Here is a 21,975-nt window from a genome sequence, read left to right as displayed (position 1 = left end):
GGTCTCAACCCTTCCCTTTACCTCTAGCAAATGTAGAATAAACAAACACACAGCAGTACGCACAGTAAAACACAGTTTAAAAGAAGTCAGAGTCCGATGTTGGAATAGGTAACAGAAGAAACTAATCAAAATGGCAATAATGAACATAAATTAACAAAAGACTACTAGCAGTTTCTGACATGCCAGCTCCAGACCTCAATTAAACCGATTGAAAGATTATGTCAGCATCATATTAAAATCAAGCACAATCCCTCCCGTTAGGGGTTTAGTATCATATCATCATAAAATATACGAGAAAATCTTAACCCGTATCATGCGAACAACTGGTTTTAGAGCAAATGTGTTTATTTCTGATGCAAAGACCCTATGAGTGATTCAATATGAATTCCAAAAAATGCAATCTTTAATCACCTGACAACAGTATCGTAACTACATCCCTTCTGAATAAGTCTTTTTAAAGGTTTGGTTAGCTCGTGGGGTCAATGACGACATTTTTGCGCTTTGTATAGGATATTACCATAAAATATGAGATATGAAATACCTGAACGTATAAGATGTCTGCACGCTGATTTATATTTACGAATTATTACCGATGATAAAATTTAGTAAATGTTTTGACAAGTTTGTGATATCGAAAACCCTGGTTTTGTAATTTTTCAGTAATACAGAGATTTCTATCGTTAAAATCAAATACGTTGTTACATACACGAGCGAATCGAACAAGTTGAGATATATAAACACTTTCAGATGATGACAAGGGAGCGTCACCATCTAAAATGAATAATTAACAACCGGAAATGAAAAATCATCGCTTTTATCGTAAATTTTGGTATTAGGCTTCCCGTTAAAGATATAGATATCAATATCCAGGTAAGAGCATTTCATAAATATTAATATATCTATTTGTATTTGTTTAATAACGTAGTGCAAAAAAAACCCCAACGTTAAACAAGAACTAAAAAAGGTAAAAATATGGATGGCGGATTTTACACTCAGATCCAAATATATACATTGATTGATATAAGTAGAATCTGTTGCATAGTCAAATTACCCACACGTTCGGCACACAATTCAACAATGTGAATAAATTATTGTCACCAAAGTGTCAAAAACCCTAAATGTTTTTATCCGTCTTATGGCGTGTTCAAAATAAATTCGATACTCTGATTTTTATTGATTTATGGTTTTATTGCATTTTTTTCCCTTCGCCGTCTTTGTCTTTAATGTTTTCTCCTGTGGTTCAACTTGAGGTCTGTATATCACATTGGATCATCAAAGACAGCCAAAGAATTTGTAAGCTTCGGTCAGTTGCTATGTGGTTGAAACCATTGTACACGACTAGGGCAGACTATATTTTGTGAATAGATTTCTCAAATAAAATCGGTATAAGGGCTTTTATATGTATACAAACAGTGTGAGATGAAACGTCAAAAAGTAAACTTGAAATATATATTAACACGGGTAACTACAAAGCTACAAAAAACAACTGACAGTAGACGAATAATTGGCGAAAATCTGTGTAGTGTTTCAGAGGATGTATTATTGGGGCAATTGCATTTGAAATATAGTTTCTGTTATTTCTCCACAAGAGTGGTAAAATGCAAATCGATGATTTGAGAAAAGAGAAAATACACCTTTCCTAGGCCACATATCATATTTCCTTTGCATACACGACTTCACAGACAAAATTCGAATTGACCGATGACAATGTTTCTTAAATTAAAGCATACAAGAAAAGATAGTTAAACATCAAAATGGATTGAGCATATATGATAGAAATATCCATCAAGACGAGGGGTGAAATATGTACGAGCATCGCTTTAATAAACTGCTTGATATTCTTTTACATTTTTTAAAAGGTGCAAAATTTCCGTCTTTTACACGATATACAATTTCAAAAGTAGTTATGCTTTCGGTATGAAAATTATTTCGAGGTTCATGGAAAAAAAATAAGATGGAATGCAAAATACCTTGTACTATTTAGGGTATTAATATTATAGAGTCTGTGTTTTCATTTAATTGACCGATCTAGAAAGAAGATGAAAAGACTTTTATATCATTGTTTAATTTTTTAATTAGAATTTAAAGCTTTACTTTTAATTAATCACTACTATGTAACAAGGTAATTTTTTATGATTCCAATAAGAAAAGTATGAATATATATAAATAATGATATAATGCGTTAGATCATCGTCTGCTCATTTTGAAAAGTAAAATAACAAAAATACCGAACTCCAAGGGAAATTCAAAACGAAAAGTTCCTTAACAAATGGCAAAATCAAAAGCTCAAACACATCAAACGAATGGAAAATAAATTGCATATTCCTGACTTGGTACCGCCATTTCTTTATGTAGAAAATGGTCGATTAAACCTGGTTTTATAGCTAGCTAACCCTCTCACTTGTATTACAGTCGCATGGAATTTTATTATATTGACAACAATGTGTGAGCAAAACATAATACGTAAATATGTCAAAGATATATATTGTTATTTTATTGCTTAAAAATCATCTCGGCAATATCAAACAAATACATACAGGTACTATATTGAATGATTATCAGTGATTTTAGAGACGGTCAACCTGTAGCCTGTAGGAGTATTCGTATTTAATATCCACGCCAGAAATCGTATTGAATTTACTAACACGTCAATTCAACATGTTAATTACACACATAATACAAAAAAAAAAAACAAGTAGATATATATTCCATATGCAGGCGCTTTTGATACAATAATTGTCCATGGTATAATCATGTACTGAAATATATGAAATATAATTAAAATGGATTGCATAGGTCTAAATATACAATATTAGATGTTGCACTAGATGATATAATTGTTTGTAGAATATTTCAAACCGTTCGTTCCTATACGTTTTTGAAGATTTAGCTTTTTTATTATTATTAAAAGGCTAATATTGCAGGCTAAGCGAATTAAAATATGCTTGAAATAGTAATTATATTTCGTTGAACGCTTCTTACTGCGAAGACATCTTCAACACAACACAGGGATATGAGCCACACACTGAATAATAAGGAGGGGAAACATATATTTTCTTTCGTGTCTATGTTTATGTCTGTACTCATTAGTGAAATGTTATCGTGGTATTAGAAAAAAAAAATAAAAAAGAACACTTTATACATTCCATGCCTCCGAAACGCTTTTCTTGATTTACCTTTATCATAAATGCTCCGAGCCAAAACTTTGAACGACGTGAATATATATGTATAAGTATCGAAAAACTTAAAGTTTTACAGCAATATAATTTAAAAATCTAAGTTTAATATTGCCACAGAAAATTAGTTGTTTAAAGGTAGATTAACTGTAAATTGGATCTTGGATTGCAAAATAGCAGTACACAATCGGTCTTATTCTTTGCCTAAATATACAAATTTTGAGACATAATTGCAATTATGTGCAATTTTTTTTTAAATAAAGAAAAAAAAGTTGTTTATTGCATTATTTGACTGTTTTTTAAAATACCAAATATTTGTGTTTGTTTGATTATTTTTTTCTGTCAATTTAGCCATATAAGGGGAAAAACTCTCATAGTAGAATTTTGTAGAGGAATATTAAAGATATTTTTTTTTTTGAAATATTCAAGTTCGGTGACACCATTTTTTGATTTTACATTTATTTAAGCATATTATAAAACCTATCTTCTCATATTTCAATCCAAAATTCTGAAAGATTTCTTCTATTCACAAAAAAAAAGGTGTTTTTTATGAATAATCTATACAAAATTTGGCAATTGTGCACAACTTGTAGCTTGAAAAATAATAGTACGGTGACCCAAACTTGGTATTATATGTGTGAAAAAAACCATGGTAATATCTACATTTTAGCAACTTATAAGAACATTCTATCTAAGTAAATTCATGTATATAGTGATGATCAATATTAATATTTTTTTCTAAATGTATGACCAGATACCAGAATAACCTTCCGATCTAAATGCCCGATAATTAACTATTCCCGATTGTGCATTGCTTACTAACTGTAGATAGCGTATTGCCGGAGATGGACGCATTTATTTATCAGGAAACGCGTACCGTGTCGACGTATCTGACTTGCTCATATTGGAGTGTTTTTGTTTTTGTTTTAGTTGCATTACTTTGATTTTTTTCTTCTGAAAGGATCTGAACATCGGTAAAGAAATGCGGCGTCCAAACAGCTAATTGTGGAAACATTTCACAAGCCTACATCTCAAATTAATAGCGAGGAAGTATCTAGCATTACTAATAAATCTATCCTTATCACACATTTCTTATTAATTTTAATTTCAGTCAATGTATCGGCATTAACAGTTTTATATTTTATGTAATATTTATTTTTAAATTTGTTTTTGTACATACACCAGGCAGTTATTTTGTCGTTTTACATTTGTCATTTCGGAGCCTTGTATAGCTGACTATGCGATATGGGTTTTGTTCATTATTGAAGGCAGTACGGTGACATAAAGTTGTACTTCTATATCATTTGGTCTCTGGTATAGTTTTCAAAACACTTCAACCACACTCGCAAGCAGTGGTTCTTGTCACAACTGCATGTCCGTACTCAATGACATTGATAAATCAAGCTAGTTCTGAGGAAGCATGACAATCCAGAATTTGTCGGTCACTAGTAACAAACGATTCTATAATATAATTATTTCCCTTTTGCCGCAAAACGATAACTATAAATACTAATCAATCAAACTTTTGTATGGAAATATACATTCCTACATGAGAAAAGGACATACATTTGTTTAACATAATTATTTCAACCAGCCAAAATACCTTACAATGTAAATATTTATAAATCACAAGTATTTGAGTTTGTTTTCTTTTAAGGCTCACCTGTATTTGCAAAAGACAATAGACACGTGACAATTGGAAAAGTCGGGCACTCAATCAAATTGTCATTTCTTATCTACAGTTACCCGGATGTTGAAGAAATATTCCTTGAAAAATTAGGACGCACGTATAGTAGAAAGAGAAAAATTACAAATTTCAATATTTCTAATTTTACATTGCGTTACACAGGATTTGAAAATAAAATAGGAATCCAAGGTTATGAAATTTTGATTGAAATTGAGATGCTAGACATAAAGGATTTTCGAGCCTATTGTATAACAGCAACTAATCGTCTTGGTGCCAGCGATTACCATTTTGAAATAATAGAGAAAAGTAAGTACAACAAAACAGTATAGGAACGTCTATGTTACTATATTTGTTTATTATGATAATCGACTTGATGAAATGTAACTTTGTTTATGCTTTGTCATTTTGACGATTTTCGTCTTGATCAGGATGTCCTATTAATAATATCTGACTCAATCATGACACAGGCAGTAACGTGGATATAGTGATAATCGGCTATTTCAGTAAAGCATACACTGAACAGTGTATAGCATACTGTAGATTCATTAGTATTTGTGGGATAACAATTTTCTTATGTATTGGTAAACAAAATATTTAACAAAGAACAAATAGCCCATAGGTTTGTATGCAGACGTTGGAAAAACAACGAACTCAATTATCAATAAAAATACAATGTTTCAATTATCCACGGAAATTGGTATCCACACAAAAAATGAATCCACAATAACTTGACTGTTGAAATAAGGAAAGTATAAGACACATTTTAGAGAGATATAGATCAATTTTGAATTTATTGTGTACCCTTTTTGTCGATCTACATGTACATGTGAGTTGGTTTTAATAATGATATTTGATATTCATGTCAATCTTCCAACATAATGTCTTTTAATTTCCCTTTTGAAATGTTCATTGCTAGGTTAATAGACAATTATTTAGTATAAAAAATTGATGATACCACGGAAACTAATTCAAAGACGGTACCAGCATATTGATTTTTTGAGATCACAAATGAAGCTGTTATGTTTAAGGAATTAAACTGCACGAGGTAACGATTGATGACACTGATACATAATTGGCCGTTTGTGAATACAACTGTACGTTATGTTTCCTAGTCTTCGCATACATTTTTTAAAATTACAAGGGTTACAAATATCGTATTTCAATTATGTTTGTCATAATGAGTTAAATTCTTTATATTTTAAAAAAAACCTCTTTACTGTTTATGTTTACTGATTAATGGAAAAGGGACAATGCATTCTTATATTTTGTGAAAACAGGTCTTATCAATAACTTTTAAGAAACAATCGTGTTATTAATTGCAATATTAACAAGACCAGTATTTAATTTGACCGCTATACCAGTCCAGTAGGTCTAATAATGTGCAGCTTTGATTGTTAAACCACATACTGTTAGAAATATTATCATTTCAGAGGATACTGCAGTGACTAAAAGAAAAATTACACTTGTTCTTATACCTAGCATCGTAGTCGTGGTTCTATTTGGTTTTGTAATCATTGTATACGTCTGCTTCTGGGTAAAACGTACACAAGTTCGTGCTATAAGAGATCATAATGTGCCCGATGATCCATATTATGAAGAAATCGAGCCAATTTCTTACCGGGCTGTCAGCAACGTTTGTTCATCACATTCCAACAACATTCAGGACCAGCATTTGACGCACCCAGGTGCATCAGGTATCTCAAAAAGAGTAAATGTACAATCATTTGTTGATAATGAGAGTAATAAATCCGATGAGACAACCTCTGACTTTTTCGATATTCGGTCACTACAGCGTGAAACGACAGAAGTGCATCGAGTTTCTATTTCATCGAATGACGCACACGTTTCTAATATTGGTGTTGCGGGAATACCGTCCACTATTATACAAAGCACAGCCAATGTCGTTAATTGCAATCAATGTGAAGCACACAACATTAAAGAAATCTCAAGTAGTCATATAAGTCAATCAGGTATAGACTTTGGTAGTGGATCTTCTAATAATGTCATAGACGGGAGTGTTGGAGATGAAAATGAAAACCCATACGAATTCATATGGTAAAATCATGGAACTTTGCAAAGTGGTAGTCATGTTATTAATAGACATTTTTGGAAATAGAGCCACGAAAATAGATCCAATATGGCCCCCAAATTAAAGATGGCCGGCATAAGGTACTTGGAACACAACACCATACAGTTGACGAAATCTACCAATATGCCAGAGTTAAGTACATATTCAAGTATGGAATCAAATGAAAGCTCAGGGTATAAGCTTTCCGAATATCATCAGGTGTTTATCTTTGTCGTTCACAATTCTTCTCACAATTGAAATATACACCCCTTCCCCATAAAAAAAAGGCAAAAACGCTAATTTCTTTCAATTGTTAATAAACACCAAAAATATCATGAACAGTTGATTATTTAATGTATTCTAATAAATATTAAGGAAATAGACATATTGGTGTTATTTTGTTTTAGGTTTGAGGATTTGTAGTCAAAATATGAGTAAAAAGTAAATACATTTTTCAGATTTCCAGATTTGTCACGAGTTCGCCTTCTTCTGCCTCTGATGACCAATCTTCTTTTGCTAAAACAATTTGAATTATCTCAATTGAAACAAGAATGCTAAAGTTATCATAAAAATACCAAAAATTGATAGTTGTAAAAGAATAAATACTACAAATATTGAAGCATATTACGATAACTACCAAAATTTTCAATTAGATATTAATAACTTTAATAATTCAACCGAAGTACAATTAAGCAAAAAATGGTAATAACTATGTACCAAAGATCAACTTTGAAACCAATTGCCTTCATTGATATCATTTTGTAGTCCAGGTTTTGGTATAACAATCCGTATTTTTCAAGCAATACAAATTTCGAAAGCTGTTTTGTAGTCACAGGCGTGAGAAAATGGACATTTTGGATTTTAATTTTCACTATTTACTTCTATTTTTTCATTTTTTTTTGGATCATGTTTATTGGAATACGCTTGATTCTAATCGCTATCTTTCCGTCAAAGTGTTTAGGTGACGTTATTTGACGTCATTTGTGCGTTTGTTGGGCATAAAATCTACTTCAGCGTGAGCTAAGGGATGAATATTCCAATGGGGATGACTTCCTCGTGACTGCTTCGATAACTGTTTGTTTTTAAATGATAAGGCAGCGTTGGATTATGTACATAAGAATTAAGACGGGTGTTTGAAAAATGTCAAGCAGTCACAATTACTTTATCAGTTCAAAGATGCAGGGATCCAGTTAGCCCATAAAACGATTGAATGACATGGGAATCAGCGTATAGTTAAAGAGTATTTCTGGTAACGGAAATGATATGGATCAAATAAACGTATTGAATACTTATGTTAACATATATTTTTTAATGGCCTCAACAGTAATGCATTATCTTTCAAATGTAAACCGAAGTTTTATAAATTCTACTGATAAAATCGCAGATTAATGGAATATGATAACCCTCTTCAAAACATTTACTGGTACATGAATGAATGAACCAGTGTACTTTCGAAGGACGTGTATTATTTTCAATGTTGTTGTGATTTACGCTGTAGAATTTATCAAATATGTGTGCTTTATAGAATTCTTATACTAGTACATCACTGATTCATTTAGACGATCAAATTCTATTTTTACAGATGTATTTGGTTCTCAGAAAAGTAAAAAAAAAGTAAAAATTTGGATAATCTGAACATTTAGAAAATCTGAAAGGGTCCTTTTTGTAGTTCTGCCGTTACAGGAATTACTTTGTATAATATGGGATGCTTTGAATATAAGTATTTGACAGAAATGCAAAAAAATTATAACAAAATTAATTCTTACATTTATACTTTTAAGCCGTTCTGAGTCATGTTTTTGCTAAAATTTGAAAAGGGAAGGGGTAATGCGTTCCTTTTTAGAAAGATTTTGTTCGACGTGAAACTTGATATCATAGGCTTATAAGAAGCTAACTACAAATTTTCAGTGCAAAAATGTATTAGATATGGAATTAACATTAGTATTTTGAGTTAAGACGGATAAAAAAAAGCAAATTGTGAAAAAAAAGCTGAAAGGTTTGAAAATCAGAAATTGTCTGTTTTTTTCTAAAATTGTTGCAACGAAATAAAATTTGAACAATTTATAGTATTAGTAATGCACTTTTTTTATTTGGATGCAAGTAATTTGAACCAAACACTGTCATGATATGTGATTTCAACCTTCATTTGTCAAATTTTGGTATTTTTGTTCAAATTTGCAATGGGTAGGAGTAATATTTCCTTTGCCATAATATTTTGTACAAGAAAATGATATATCTCTGGGTTTGATAAGATGTCAACTATATTGTTGCATGCATGATGATCAAATCGGTTTGAGGTTATATACAAAGTTTATTTTCAAACGAAGAAAATGATAAACCTTAGACGTTCTAGAAAATCTGTAAATCCGAAATTGTCCCCTTTTTCAAAAAACAAGCAACAGTCAATAGCGTTAAGCGAGCCAGATGGTTAAATAAAAATCTGAGGTATGCTAGTTTTACTCCTTTATACTAGTTTAGTTGAAATATGTTAGGTAAAGGCTAATATTTTCAATATTGTAAGGTTTCTCGTATCAAAGTTACCCAGTTTTTGGTTTCATTGGAAAGCCAAAACAGTGTTGTATAAAATTGATGATTTAATAAAAAAAAATAGTTGGGTAATACAATGCAAAATAAGGTAAAGAACATGAAAATCTTCAAATCAGCACATTTTCCAACTTCCTCTTATTCTGGTCCGAAAATTGCCTAAAACAGATTAAACACTGTCAAATGTATTCAGTTTCTAAAATAACTATCAGAATACCTCAAGTTTTTAGTTAGTGTTTATGTTGCATGCATTCCGATACAACAAATATACGTTTGTGTTAGCATTTTTCAAGGGGTAGAAGTATATATTTAAATTGTGAGAAGAATCGTTAACAACAAAGCTAAAAACCTGATAAGATATAGAAGGCAAACTCCCTTGACTTTCATTTGATACCATACATAACTATGTACTGAACTAATATTTATAAACATAATTTAGTATAAGCATAAGGTGTAGTATTGTCAGAACGTAATGTCTGCCATCGTTAATAGGGCAGACATATTGGAATTTTTTTTCGTGGCTCCATGTCCCAAAATATTAATTAGCATCATAACTAACACGATGGACATACGCTTTTACCAGAAAGTGATCAATTATGCCGAAATATAGGACTTAGATGCTAGACCTAATATTCCATTTGCAGTTATAATGATGAATGTTTTAACAACTGTTTTTGATTTTCAATTTTGTTTTATTGGTATTTGCTTATATAGCTACAATAATGTCATTTAATTGAATTTGGCATCGATTACAAATGTCTATTTCATGATTCGACTCTTCAATCATTAAGTGGTTGAAGCTTCAAAGGAAGCTCATTAAAAAACATTGCTCTTTTATGTTCAATGCAACATATAGATATTTAAGGATAAAGCGCGATCATTTATTACAATTAAACCTTATGCTTTGTGAACAAGACGTATGGGTAAAATAAAATCGTTGATCACTTTTAAGCTCACCTGGCCCACAGGGTCAAGTGAGCTTTTCTCATCACTTGGCGTCCGTCGTCTGTCGTCCGTCGTCCGTCGTCGTCCGTCGTCGTCGTCCGTTAACTTTTACAAAAATCTTCTCCTCTGAAACTACTGGACCAAATTTTACCAAACTTGGCCACAATCATCACTAGGGTATTTAGTTAAAAAAAATATGTCCGATGACTACGCCTGCTAACCAAGATGGCCGACATTGCTAAAAATAGAACATAAGGGTAAAATGCAGTTTTTGGCTTATATCTCTCAAACTAAAGCATTTAGAGAAAATCTGACATGGGAAAAAATGTTCATCAGGTTAAGATCTATCGGCCCTGACAATTTCAGATGAATCAGAAAACTCGTTGTTGGGTTGCTGCCCCTGAATAAGTAATTTTAAGGAAATTTTGCAGTTTTTTGTTATTATCTTGAACATTATTAAAGATAGAGATCAAATGTAATCAGCGATAATGTTCAGCAAAGTAAGATCCACAAATAAGTCAACATGATCAATATGGTCAATTTACCCCATAAGGAGTTATCGCCCTTTAAAGTCAAATTTAATAATTATTCGTAAATTTTTTGTAATCTTTTACAAAAATCTTCTCTCCTGAAACAACTGAGACAAATTTAACCAAACTTGGCCACAATCATCACTAGGGAATCTAGTTTTAAAAAATGTGTCCAATGACCCTGCCTGCCAACCAACATATCAGACATGGCTAAAAATAGAACTGAGGGAGAAAATGCAGTTTTTGACTTATATCTCTGAAACTAAAGCAAATGTATAACGGATGCATTATTTCATTCATTAATTGTAAATAAAAATATCAGGTGAGCGACACAGGCTCCTTGGAGCCTCTAGTTTTTTATAACTGTTGTTATTATGTTTATGTTTATTATTTACCGTGGGTTTACCTATTGGAAATTGTTCTTTAACATGTTACAGAGGATATGATATGATGTCATACATATTCATTCCTTACATATTTCTCTGCGATATCAAGCGATCTGTTAAACTTTCGGGGTATATGTTAAAAATAATACACAAAAATATAAATGGTAATACAGCAACAAACGACCACCACTAAATTACAGGCGCCTTATATGGGATTGGTAAATGAATGCTTACACCTCATATATCCCAGTGAACTTGAGATTAAAGATATTACCGAAAGTAGAATGTTTGTTTCATACTTTGATCTTTTCCTCGATATTGATACAGTTTGTCGACTTCAAACTAGAATCTGACAAGTGTGATGATTTCAACTTTCCAAGTTTTAACTTCCCGTTTCTCATCACTAACATACCCTCTGCTCTATCGAATGACCTTTACATATTTTAGTTACTACGTTACGAGGAAACCAAGCTTTACAAATGTTGAAGTTAAAATAATAGATAATTTACGGACGAGTGTTGGTTGACAGATGTCTTCCAATAGTTGTAACTACAATCCCGTCCTCATTTCGTCGAATGTGACCCATCGAAATAGACCGGGTTTGTATGTACATCAGCAACACGACAAAGGCCACATGTTGAACAAGACCTACTCACTCTTTCGGAACACTTGAGTTGACCCCTTGTTTTTGGTGGAGTTCATGTTGATCGTTAATGTTCAATGTTGTGCTTTTCGCACTGTTGTTTGTGTTTTGATTGTTTATCGTTTTTTTCCATGGCATTGTCAATTGTTTTTCGACTGATGAGCTTTAAAATAACTTTTAAATCTATTTAACGGAATAATAAACAACTGTCATACAAGTGGAAGGTTAAGCTAGCTTTACAACTTGGTTTAACCCACTAATTTTGTCGGGAAATGTCGAAACGAAGACAGGTTTATGGCAGTTGTTTTTCACTTGTTCCGTTGATTTAAAGCGTTTGATTTTGTCAGTTTTGATGGACCTCCCCTTTCGAATTTGCCTTGGGGTTCCATATTAGTGTTATACTTGTTTTGTATCTTTCGCCTCTTTTTGACGTTCGTGCATGCTTATACTGTACGGACTTCATTTACATGGTCTTTATACTTGCACAAAACGGCTCCAAAAGTGTTATGACGAATAAGAAATGGAACTGATACTTCATAAACTATACGGTCACTTTCACGAGCTGGTTGACCTGTATCGGTCAACTCACTCGCGACATTTTTTTGGCTGTTTTAGAAGTTTAGATACCAGTATTGTCGTCTGATCTGTAATTTACACAAATTTGTCCTAATCACAATTGTTATATTTTGACTGAGTGTGAATTTGCTTATCAGGTAATGCATGCGTAGGAGGAAATTCTTACCATGTCGATGCTGCTGATCTTGCTCCTTCTAGATCTTATGCGTTTAATGTTAAAACGTAATAAACAGAGAAAAACGACTGTTAGTGATATATGTGTATCACTAACATATAGTTTTGGTTTGATTTACTGAAAATAAAATAAACATTTGTATTTACGAGTGAGTTTGATTGTACATTTGATAACTTTCGCCTCTCTTTCTGTACCCATGAAAACAATATATAAAGATCTTATTACAGTATTAAATTGAAAGCCTTATATACTGAGTTTCAATAAGAATCAATAAGTTTAAATTGATCATATGTAAATTTACGAGCTCAATAAACAAAATAACCGTAAAAATGGCATGTGATATCTACAGGCATAGCCGAACTACCAAACCAAATCTGTGTATCTATGAAAAAACTTAGTAAAGTTTAGTGTAACTATGCATACATCAACCGGCATGCGAATCCCCTCTCAGTTAAAAAAGTATTAACTTCAAAGTAAATTAAATAAGTGGAAGTCCATAAACTCTGACAAAATTAAGCATTACATTTATCAACTAACGGAACGAATGGATATCAACTGTCATAATTCTCACTTGGTACAGCCATTTTCTGAAGAAATGTGGTTTGATATAAAAATAAGGTGATTTGGTATGATTGCCAATGAGAAAACTATCCACCAAAGTTCAAATGAAGTAAATGTAAGAAATTATAGGCAACCGTACAGCCTTCAACAACGAAAAAAACCACCATACCGTATAGTCTGCTATAAATGGCCCCAACCTGAAAAATATGAAAAACTAGCGGACTAATTTATAACAAAACAATTTACGTAAAAACAAATATGACAGATATGAACCAACGACTTAGGACATGCACATTAAGAATGGTGCGGGATGAAATATGTTTTTGAGAGATCAACCCTCCCCCTAACCCGGGCACAACATAGGAACAAAGTATTAAAATCAGTTGAAAAGGGGTAAACTCATCAGATCGATCAGAAGCAGAAAAACATCTAACAAAAACAGACCGGACGTGGCAGGGTTTTTATACATACCTAACAACAAAAACGACACAAAGTACAGACCCTAGTGTGCTCGCAGTCTCTGACAGCTAGTTCAATGCCAATAACAACCAAAACAAAATCATGTTTCTAAGACTAAACTATCAAATAGTACACATGCAAAATCCAATGGATTTAGTGTAAAGACGTCATTCATAGTCAAAGAAAAGCATGACTTTGAGCAATGCCAAAATATAGGTATCGACAGATTGTAGTACTATGATGTGTTTAACAATACTATTTAGTATGATTTGAATTTACTGATAGCAAAACAAATATTTTTAACAATAAAACCAATATTCAAAGATATAATTACAGTTTTGAATTGGTAACTTTTCGAATAAGTTTTTTTAAAGGATTGATGAGTTTGCCAGGTAATATAGCTAGCTAAATTTCACACTTGTATGAAAATTGTTTAAAATTTCCGTTATATTGGCTAAATTTGGTTAGTAACCCAAACAGAAATAACAGAATAATTTGACAATATTTGGGATCCATCCAGCAGCCAAAACTATTTAAACATACATCAAACACACACACCACTACTGACTGAAAAATTCATACAAACAACAGATAAATCAAACAAAGACGCCAGCAAAAAAAGGATGTGAAGTTGATAGTAAATTTGAAATAAAAAAAACACGTTTTTTTTTGCCAATAGTAACTATCGGGAATAGGACCAGAACAACCGCCATTTCCAACAAAACCGATTCGAAAATATTACAGTTTATTTGAAACTGGTGTAGCATTTAGTTATAGAAGTTGATGCCATAAAGTGTCAATTTCCGTGTTATATGTCCTCTAGAACAATGGCTGATAGGACGTTAGCAAAATATGCTTATGAATCACGTGCTTGCAATTGTTTTTTTGAAATCATATTAATGATGACAGGAAATATTTCCGCTGATTTTATGGTTTTTTTTTTTAATTTCTCGTTAACCTATAATTATGTCCTCTATGACTGTTCAAGGACACGTCCGTTATTGCACATATCCAAGTTGTGTTTTACATTAATTTAGAACTTTTGTTATATGTGATTTTTTTAATCTTAAATAATACACAAAACTGTAATTATCAACATTACGTATACCACTAGAACGCTATACAAATATATATTCTTACCTTATTATGAGTGCATTATCGGAGTTCTCCTATCTATGTAGTTAAGTCATGGAATTTTAAGATCGAGCCTTAGCGAGAACTTTAAATTCCATAACTGAACTACCGAGATAGGAGAACTCCGATAATTCACTCATAATAAGGTAAGAATAATGTAATAATGTAAGAATCTGTTTCTCTGATTTTTTAAAACAACAAAATTTAAATTGATTAGCAAATTCTCCAAACATTTCTATCCGCCCCTTTTGTTTTCCTTTTGGAGATTACTTCGCAACTTCACACTATACGGACTTCATATACAGGAGTGTGCTCCTTATGCAGAAACTGCTCCAACAAAGTTATGAGGAGGACAGATTAAAAATGACACTCCGTAAATTTTACGGACACCATCTTTAATTGGTTGATCCATACGATGTGTCTTTGTCCAAACTAACTACGGACATTTTTACCACGTGTTAGATTGCAGTTTGTCATTACGTCGTCTGATCTTTTAATTACCGAACGTGACTTATTCCCGATTGTGACTGTTTTGCTGAGTGTGAAACCGCACTGCTATAAGACGTGTCACGGTACCTTTCTATCCCTAATTCATGTATTTAATTTTGATGTTATATTTGTTGTTCTCGTCGGATTTTGTCAAATGTCTTAACGTCTTTTCTGTTATAATCGTGTGTTATGGTAAAGATAATTAATCACCTCCTTCATTTATTAGATTTTAGTTTGGTTCAACGAAATTTATACGATATATTTGGTTTACAGTTTGATTCAGAAGAAACACCGACATAGCTAGATAATACAATTAATTATCTAATTACTACCATTTGATATTAATAAGTATTATTTTCATTGTTATTAATAAATGTAATGTCAGTATCACAAATCTAATCTTTAAACAATCCTAATCCTATCTTATTTTTGGGAAATATTTTTACAAATTCAAATGTGACGTCACTTTGTGTGGTTTTTTAGAATTTCAAATGTGACGTCACTTTGTGCGTTGAGGATTTGGCTTTGGCTAACTCGGCTGTGTATTTTTATATGTGTTGGATTAAGTTGTTTTATGTAATGTATCCGTTTTTATTCTGTAGTTAGTCCCCACTTTGGTTTTATCATGTATATCAATTATATAGTCATTTTATAAAATTTACTGTTTGCAAAATTATAAATTATTCTAAATAATAAGGATGTTCTTGTCCCAGGCAGAAAACCCTGGCCGTGTTAGGCGCAACTTTTTGGAGTTTTGGTCCTCGGTGCTCTTCAGCTTTGTACCTGTTTTGGCTTTCAAACATTTTTCATCTGAGCGTCACTGGTTGGTCTTGTGTGGACGAGACGCACGTCTGGCGTATTGAATTTTAATCCTAGTACCTTTTGTTAGCTATTATTCGTGTGTTTCTTTGTCCTATATGTTCTCCCATTTATTTGTATTGTGGTCCTGTCATGTGATGTTGTCGTTTTGGTGTTGTGTTGGACGTTGCCATAAAAGCGGGAGGTTTGGTATGCCACAAAACCAGATTCAACCCACCATTTTTTTTTATAAAAATGTTCTGTACCAAGTCAGGAAAATGGCCATTGTTTTATTATAGTTCGTTTCTGTGTGTGTTACATTTTAATGTTGTGTTTTTGTTGTGTCGTTGTTCTCCACTTATATTTGATGCGTTTCCCTCAGTTTTAGTTTGTAACCTTTGATTTGTTTTTATCTCTGTCGATTTATGAGTTTTCGAACAGCGGTATACTACTGTTGCCTTTATATTTTGCATGCAGTTGCCATGGTTGCAAAATGATAAGTATTTTAAAATATTTTGAAACGAAGTAAAACAAATCAATGACTTTACATCCTATAATATTAACGAAATAATTTTGACAAAACAACAAGATTTTAAATTAGTCAACGTTTCCTGAAAAATAACACGTCCAATGAAATATTGGCTAGGATGGATCTAACGACATACTAACAACAATGGCGGGACAGCTGAAACTATTATTCCTGAGAACTATTTCTATCAAAAATTACCCCCTACGTTTTTTTTTTAATGAGGTGGATTATCAGGTACACTATGTATGTTAATGTTAAATGTTCCTCCATATATCGGGGCCCCGAAAACATAGTTAAGCCCGGCTTGTGCGGCTTGATCTTGTCTAACAGAGATCTGCCTCTTGGATGTTGTAGTTGATGGATATTTCGTTCACCTTGGTTATTGTCTATCGTCACTAATGTTTGTGATGCCTGGATTCTGTCCTCGCAGCTACCGATAATGCAACTGGCGATCTCTTTGTGTTTATTGGGATTCAGCTTCGAGTAACTTGATATGCTATGAATGTTTTTGTGTCTGGATATCTTGAAAATGAGACGAAAATTGCAGTGACAAACCCACGACTTAAAATTCTCCAAAAATTCTTTGTAAGAAAAACCTAATTAAAGCACATACGAAATAAAGTTTCACAATCGTTCACAAATCACACATGAGAGTACATGCAGGATCTTTTTTCCATGTTTCGGGACTTCAGGATTGGACATTTTTAAGTTCTGGATAGCATCTTTTGGGATATGGGACACTGAATTCTATATATTTGTCAAATTGAACTTCTGGATAAATTCAAAAAATATAAACGAGAAATCAGGTTGGATTACAATTAAACTCAGAATTTGGGGACGAGAACCCTTCTTATCCCCCTCAAATATTTTCTTCCACTTCAACGAAAATTATACCGATTTTGTTTGTCCCGAGAATAAATGGAGTATTACATTGAATTTTATAAAACGAATTATGCAGTGTGTGTAACGTACATGATTTTAATTTTCATTTTCATTTGTAGGCATTAAAAAATTAACATCACACATTTTGGCAACGTCAGTGATATATTTGTGGTATGTAATGGCGGGTTTTCCACGAATAACTATACCACTTTGTACTGTGAGAATCAAATATTTTATGGTTGCCATGATTTATCTTCATTTTATCACGGTTTGGTCATTAATGCCAATATTTTACCACACGCTATAGCTTGTCGTGGTAACAAAAAATGGCTTAAAGAGCAAACACGTAATTAAATAATGAAAATTTGAGGTGCCCATGAATGTTTTTTTCTGATTTATGATAAAAAAGTATGTACATGTGTGTAATTTATGTGTATTCTCTTGCTGTTTGCAGGCCCATTCACATGGAATAATAAATTATTTTTCCTCTATAATAATTGGAATTAATTTATAACCTGCTTAATATGATTATGCGCAACTCCTGCATCATCCAACTTCTTGAGCATAAAATTTCATGCAGAATGATTAGTGAAATGCTTTTCTGCTCCCTCATCTTGATCATCATTTTCATCACCGTTTTCAACTTCTATTATAATCATAAGTATTACAAATATAACTCATCATTCAAGTTTGGACAGTTTTAAGCTATTAAATGAAATCATCCCTTCGTAAATTTTACGGACGCCATCACGAGTTGGTTGACCGTTATGGAATAACCATTTCACAGATGATATCGGATATGTTCCTTATGTCGTAACTACAATACCCTTCCCTTTTCACGAATGTGACTTACCGAATTAGACTATTTACCGGATTTGTAATATCATAAGCAACACGACGGGTGCCACATGTGGAGCAGGATCTGCTTACCCTTCCGGAGCACCTGAGATCACCCCCAGTTTTTGGTGGGTTTCGTGTGACTTAGTCTTTAGTTTTCTATGTTGTGTCATCTGTACTATTGTTTGTCTGTTTGTCTTTTTTATTTTTTGGCCATGGCGTTGTCAGTTTGTTTTCGATCGATGAGTTTGACTGTCCCTCTGGTATCTTTCGTCCCCCTTTGACTTAATATTTTACTTTTTTAATAAAAATTGTGATTTGCAACTGAAGCGATCTATATTTCACAACTCTTTATGGTTGATTACCGAAATTATCAAATCTTGTTTAGCTGATTTTGAAAGTTTAGAAACTTGACGAGGCTTGTTTAATAACTAAACTTGACAAGTCTTGTTTAATTAACTCTTAAATGATAAATTCGTTGTACATATTAATATTGCATACATGTATATGGTGTGACGATACAATTTTTGTATCATTTTGAGTCTGTTGAATGAGAATGTATCACTATGATGAATGACAATGTATCACTATGAATTAGCTAGCAACGAGTAGTGACGAGAATCATTCAAAAGACGAGACATGATACAATAAGTTGTACCACCACATCTTTATCCGGAACTATTTGATTCTTGCAACGACATCTTGTTAATACTATGATGTATGAGAAATTACTCATTGTTTAAGGCTTCATGGTGACTTCAAGGTGAAGAACAACAATAAAATGTTGTTAGATTGCTTTGTTTCCCATGTATTAATTTGGATTTTGTCTAATGGACATATTTACTCCATATCCCTACATTTTTTATGAGTGTTGTGGTAGGGTTATACTATATACTGAGGGATAAAAGAAAGAATGTATATTATTTTCGCAATTTTTAGAAAATACATTATTTCATGATAAATATAGATGCTTACTTTGTTGTGAGTGAATTATCTGAGTTAACGAGGTAGTTAAATTATGGAATTTAAAGACCGAGTCTTGTAAGAATCTGTTTCTCTAGTTTTTTATGATTAAAACAACGAAATTCAAATTTCACATTTCCCAACGGATTTTGAAAAAAATGTTCTCCGATCTAGTGAAATATCTGTTGTAATTGGAATTATATTTAACCTTGAGAGTACAACTGGTAGTACACTTATCTATCGATGAGTGATCCAGGTTCGAATCCTGGGCAAGGTAAATTAACTGATGGCCAATTACAATGTATGTAAATTCTAAGTTCCCTTTTATATAGTTTTGTATGTTTGTTTGTGTTACTGAAAGAAAGTTTATGTTTTAGATTTGATTTTGAATTTTACTTAGCCCAAGACCAAGGCCCATAATTTAAATCTTCAGATAACACACTAGTAAAATAAGTAACTAATTTAAGGACTTGTAGTCTTGAACAATGTTCTGCATTTTAGCCATATACGACATAAAATCATTTTTTTTTTAATTCTAAACCACGCCTAGAAATTAGAAAAGCATAATTTTTGCATGTCGCCTTTTTGTCGTTTACCATGTTATTGGTAAAAAAACAAGATTATATTACCAACGGACAAGAAAAAAAAAGAAAAAAAAGGCAGAATAAATGTGATAAGGCAATACAAAATAAATTACTAGATTCTCATCCGACTTTTTTGAAAAATTAGGATGGAGTTCAATTTTTTGTTTGTTTCAGTTTTAGTGAAAAAATGCTGTAAAATTTAAAGTAATTCACCAAAACTAGGCAAAAAAATCAAAAGCATTTTTTTAAGGGAGGATAGGGTTAAGAAACTAGGATTTGTTTTACCTGACATTAAAGATGGGGTTGGAACTGTCTTATGGATGCATTTATTTCTATAAATCAATTCAGAATCAAATACAATACCAATTTTAATAACTCAATGTCCGTATAATGACCAGTTGATTTGAAGTTGAATGCCTTTTTAACAGTCACATCGGCTTTCACAGTTCAACATCTACGACGTAAAGATTTTTTTTTCGTCACATCTCAAATGGAGAATTCAAGGGGGACAACCAATAGCAAAATAAAACCCTTTTATTACTGAAACAGTTTTTTTTCTGTTTTGCACATAATCATATTTTTACTCCTTCTCCATAATGTATATACCAACGGTCAAATCAGCTTTACCCTAATTCATGTAATTAGTGAGAGACCATGGGGAAAGAAATGGATGCCTATCACTCTAATTGACCAAATTTCATCAGCCTTAAAAAATAAGCTACAAACTCTGCCACTAATTTTCATACCTTTTCTACAAGCTTGAGAAAAAAAATCTTCTACACTCTCAACAGTTTAATTTTCTCATTACAAGGCACTCAGCAAGCCTCGTGCCTGTTATGAGAAATTCCAACTGTCTCGAGGGTACACACATTGTTTAACACTAGAGTTGGAGCAAGAAAAGTATTAACACCTACAACATGTATTTGTGTATTAATTATTTTGTACCTTATTTTTCTGTCATTATCTTCATGAACTTGCCCAATTGATTAACAACCACTATCTGGCTTTTGTACCAACGGTTGGACTTGTTTGGGTTAGCATTCTCTTGAATGTAGAATGAATCATCATCTTTGGAGATATTTGAAGGACGCTTGAATCTGTACAACTTGTTGGCCTCGACGGGACATTTACCGGTTTATATACTATTTTATTTTATCTGATCAATAATGTAACACTATGAACAGTCGAGTGATATATATTGTTCATGTAGTACGTAAATAATGTCTATTGTTTTTACTGTAGCCATTAATAAAGACTGCATCTAAAATACTGTTTAAAAACTGGTACGTTCCTTTTAGGTGAATTATACGTAACAAACGCAACAAACGCCACGGAACACTAATAAATGTTTCCCATTAAAACAGTAATGAAGTTCCTTTTATCAGCAGTACCCTTTGAAATATAAAAGGAGCTGACAAACATGACCAATTATTAATATCCGGTATTAATTCATTGACACATATTAAAAAAACCATTTTCAAGGTTATATCATTTCTTTGAAAAACCACATTTCTGAAATAAATTGTGTATCCTTCAAATTAAATGTCATTAAATAAATCATTGATTAAATATGTACACGAGTCGGACTGTTTTGTAACTAACGAGCCATTAATATTCAATTGTGTGTTACTAAAAGAAACCCCGCTAAACAGATATAAGCAAGCGCAAATCAACATTGAAGATCGTTTTGATTTGCCTCAAATAAAATGAGAAAACGACTGAAATGATATTAATTTTAGTCATAATTCTAGAGCAGTTGCTAAATCCCAATACAATAGAAATCAGGCGTATCTAGATCCACTGTATCAATTTAAAATTCGAAAGGAGATGTTATTTTGGAATTGAAATTGACCTAACATCCTTCCATGTGCTGAATTTTTAGACACCATAGATGTGCCCGCAAGAACTGTGAAAATGAAATTAAACTATTTCAAATTGTAGTTGTTTTGTTTTGCCAAATATAAATTTGTGTTTTTCCCATTTTTAGGAACGGCGAGACATTGAAACTT

At 32.2% G+C, this 21,975-nt stretch overlaps 1 protein-coding gene across 3 annotated transcripts in view; it reads left to right on the top strand.

The window, feature by feature from the left end:
* Positions 1-7,203, top strand: part of LOC127721929 (uncharacterized) — a 249,551-nt gene extending 242,348 nt beyond the window's left edge. For all 3 annotated transcript variants that reach the window (XM_052228746.1, XM_052228747.1, XM_052228745.1), the window contains 2 exons: positions 4,834-5,169; positions 6,294-7,203. In XM_052228746.1, coding sequence (XP_052084706.1) covers positions 4,834-5,169; positions 6,294-6,922 — 965 coding nt within the window. In that variant the 3' untranslated portion in view covers positions 6,923-7,203. The remainder of the gene's footprint in view (positions 1-4,833; positions 5,170-6,293) is intronic.
* Positions 7,204-21,975: the final 14,772 nt, after the last annotated feature.

Source organism: Mytilus californianus, unplaced genomic scaffold, assembly GCF_021869535.1.
Source record: "Mytilus californianus isolate M0D057914Y unplaced genomic scaffold, xbMytCali1.0.p SCAF_12, whole genome shotgun sequence".
NCBI classification, from domain to species: Eukaryota; Metazoa; Mollusca; class Bivalvia; order Mytilida; family Mytilidae; genus Mytilus; species Mytilus californianus.
This window is presented reverse-complemented; position numbering and strand designations above follow the sequence as displayed.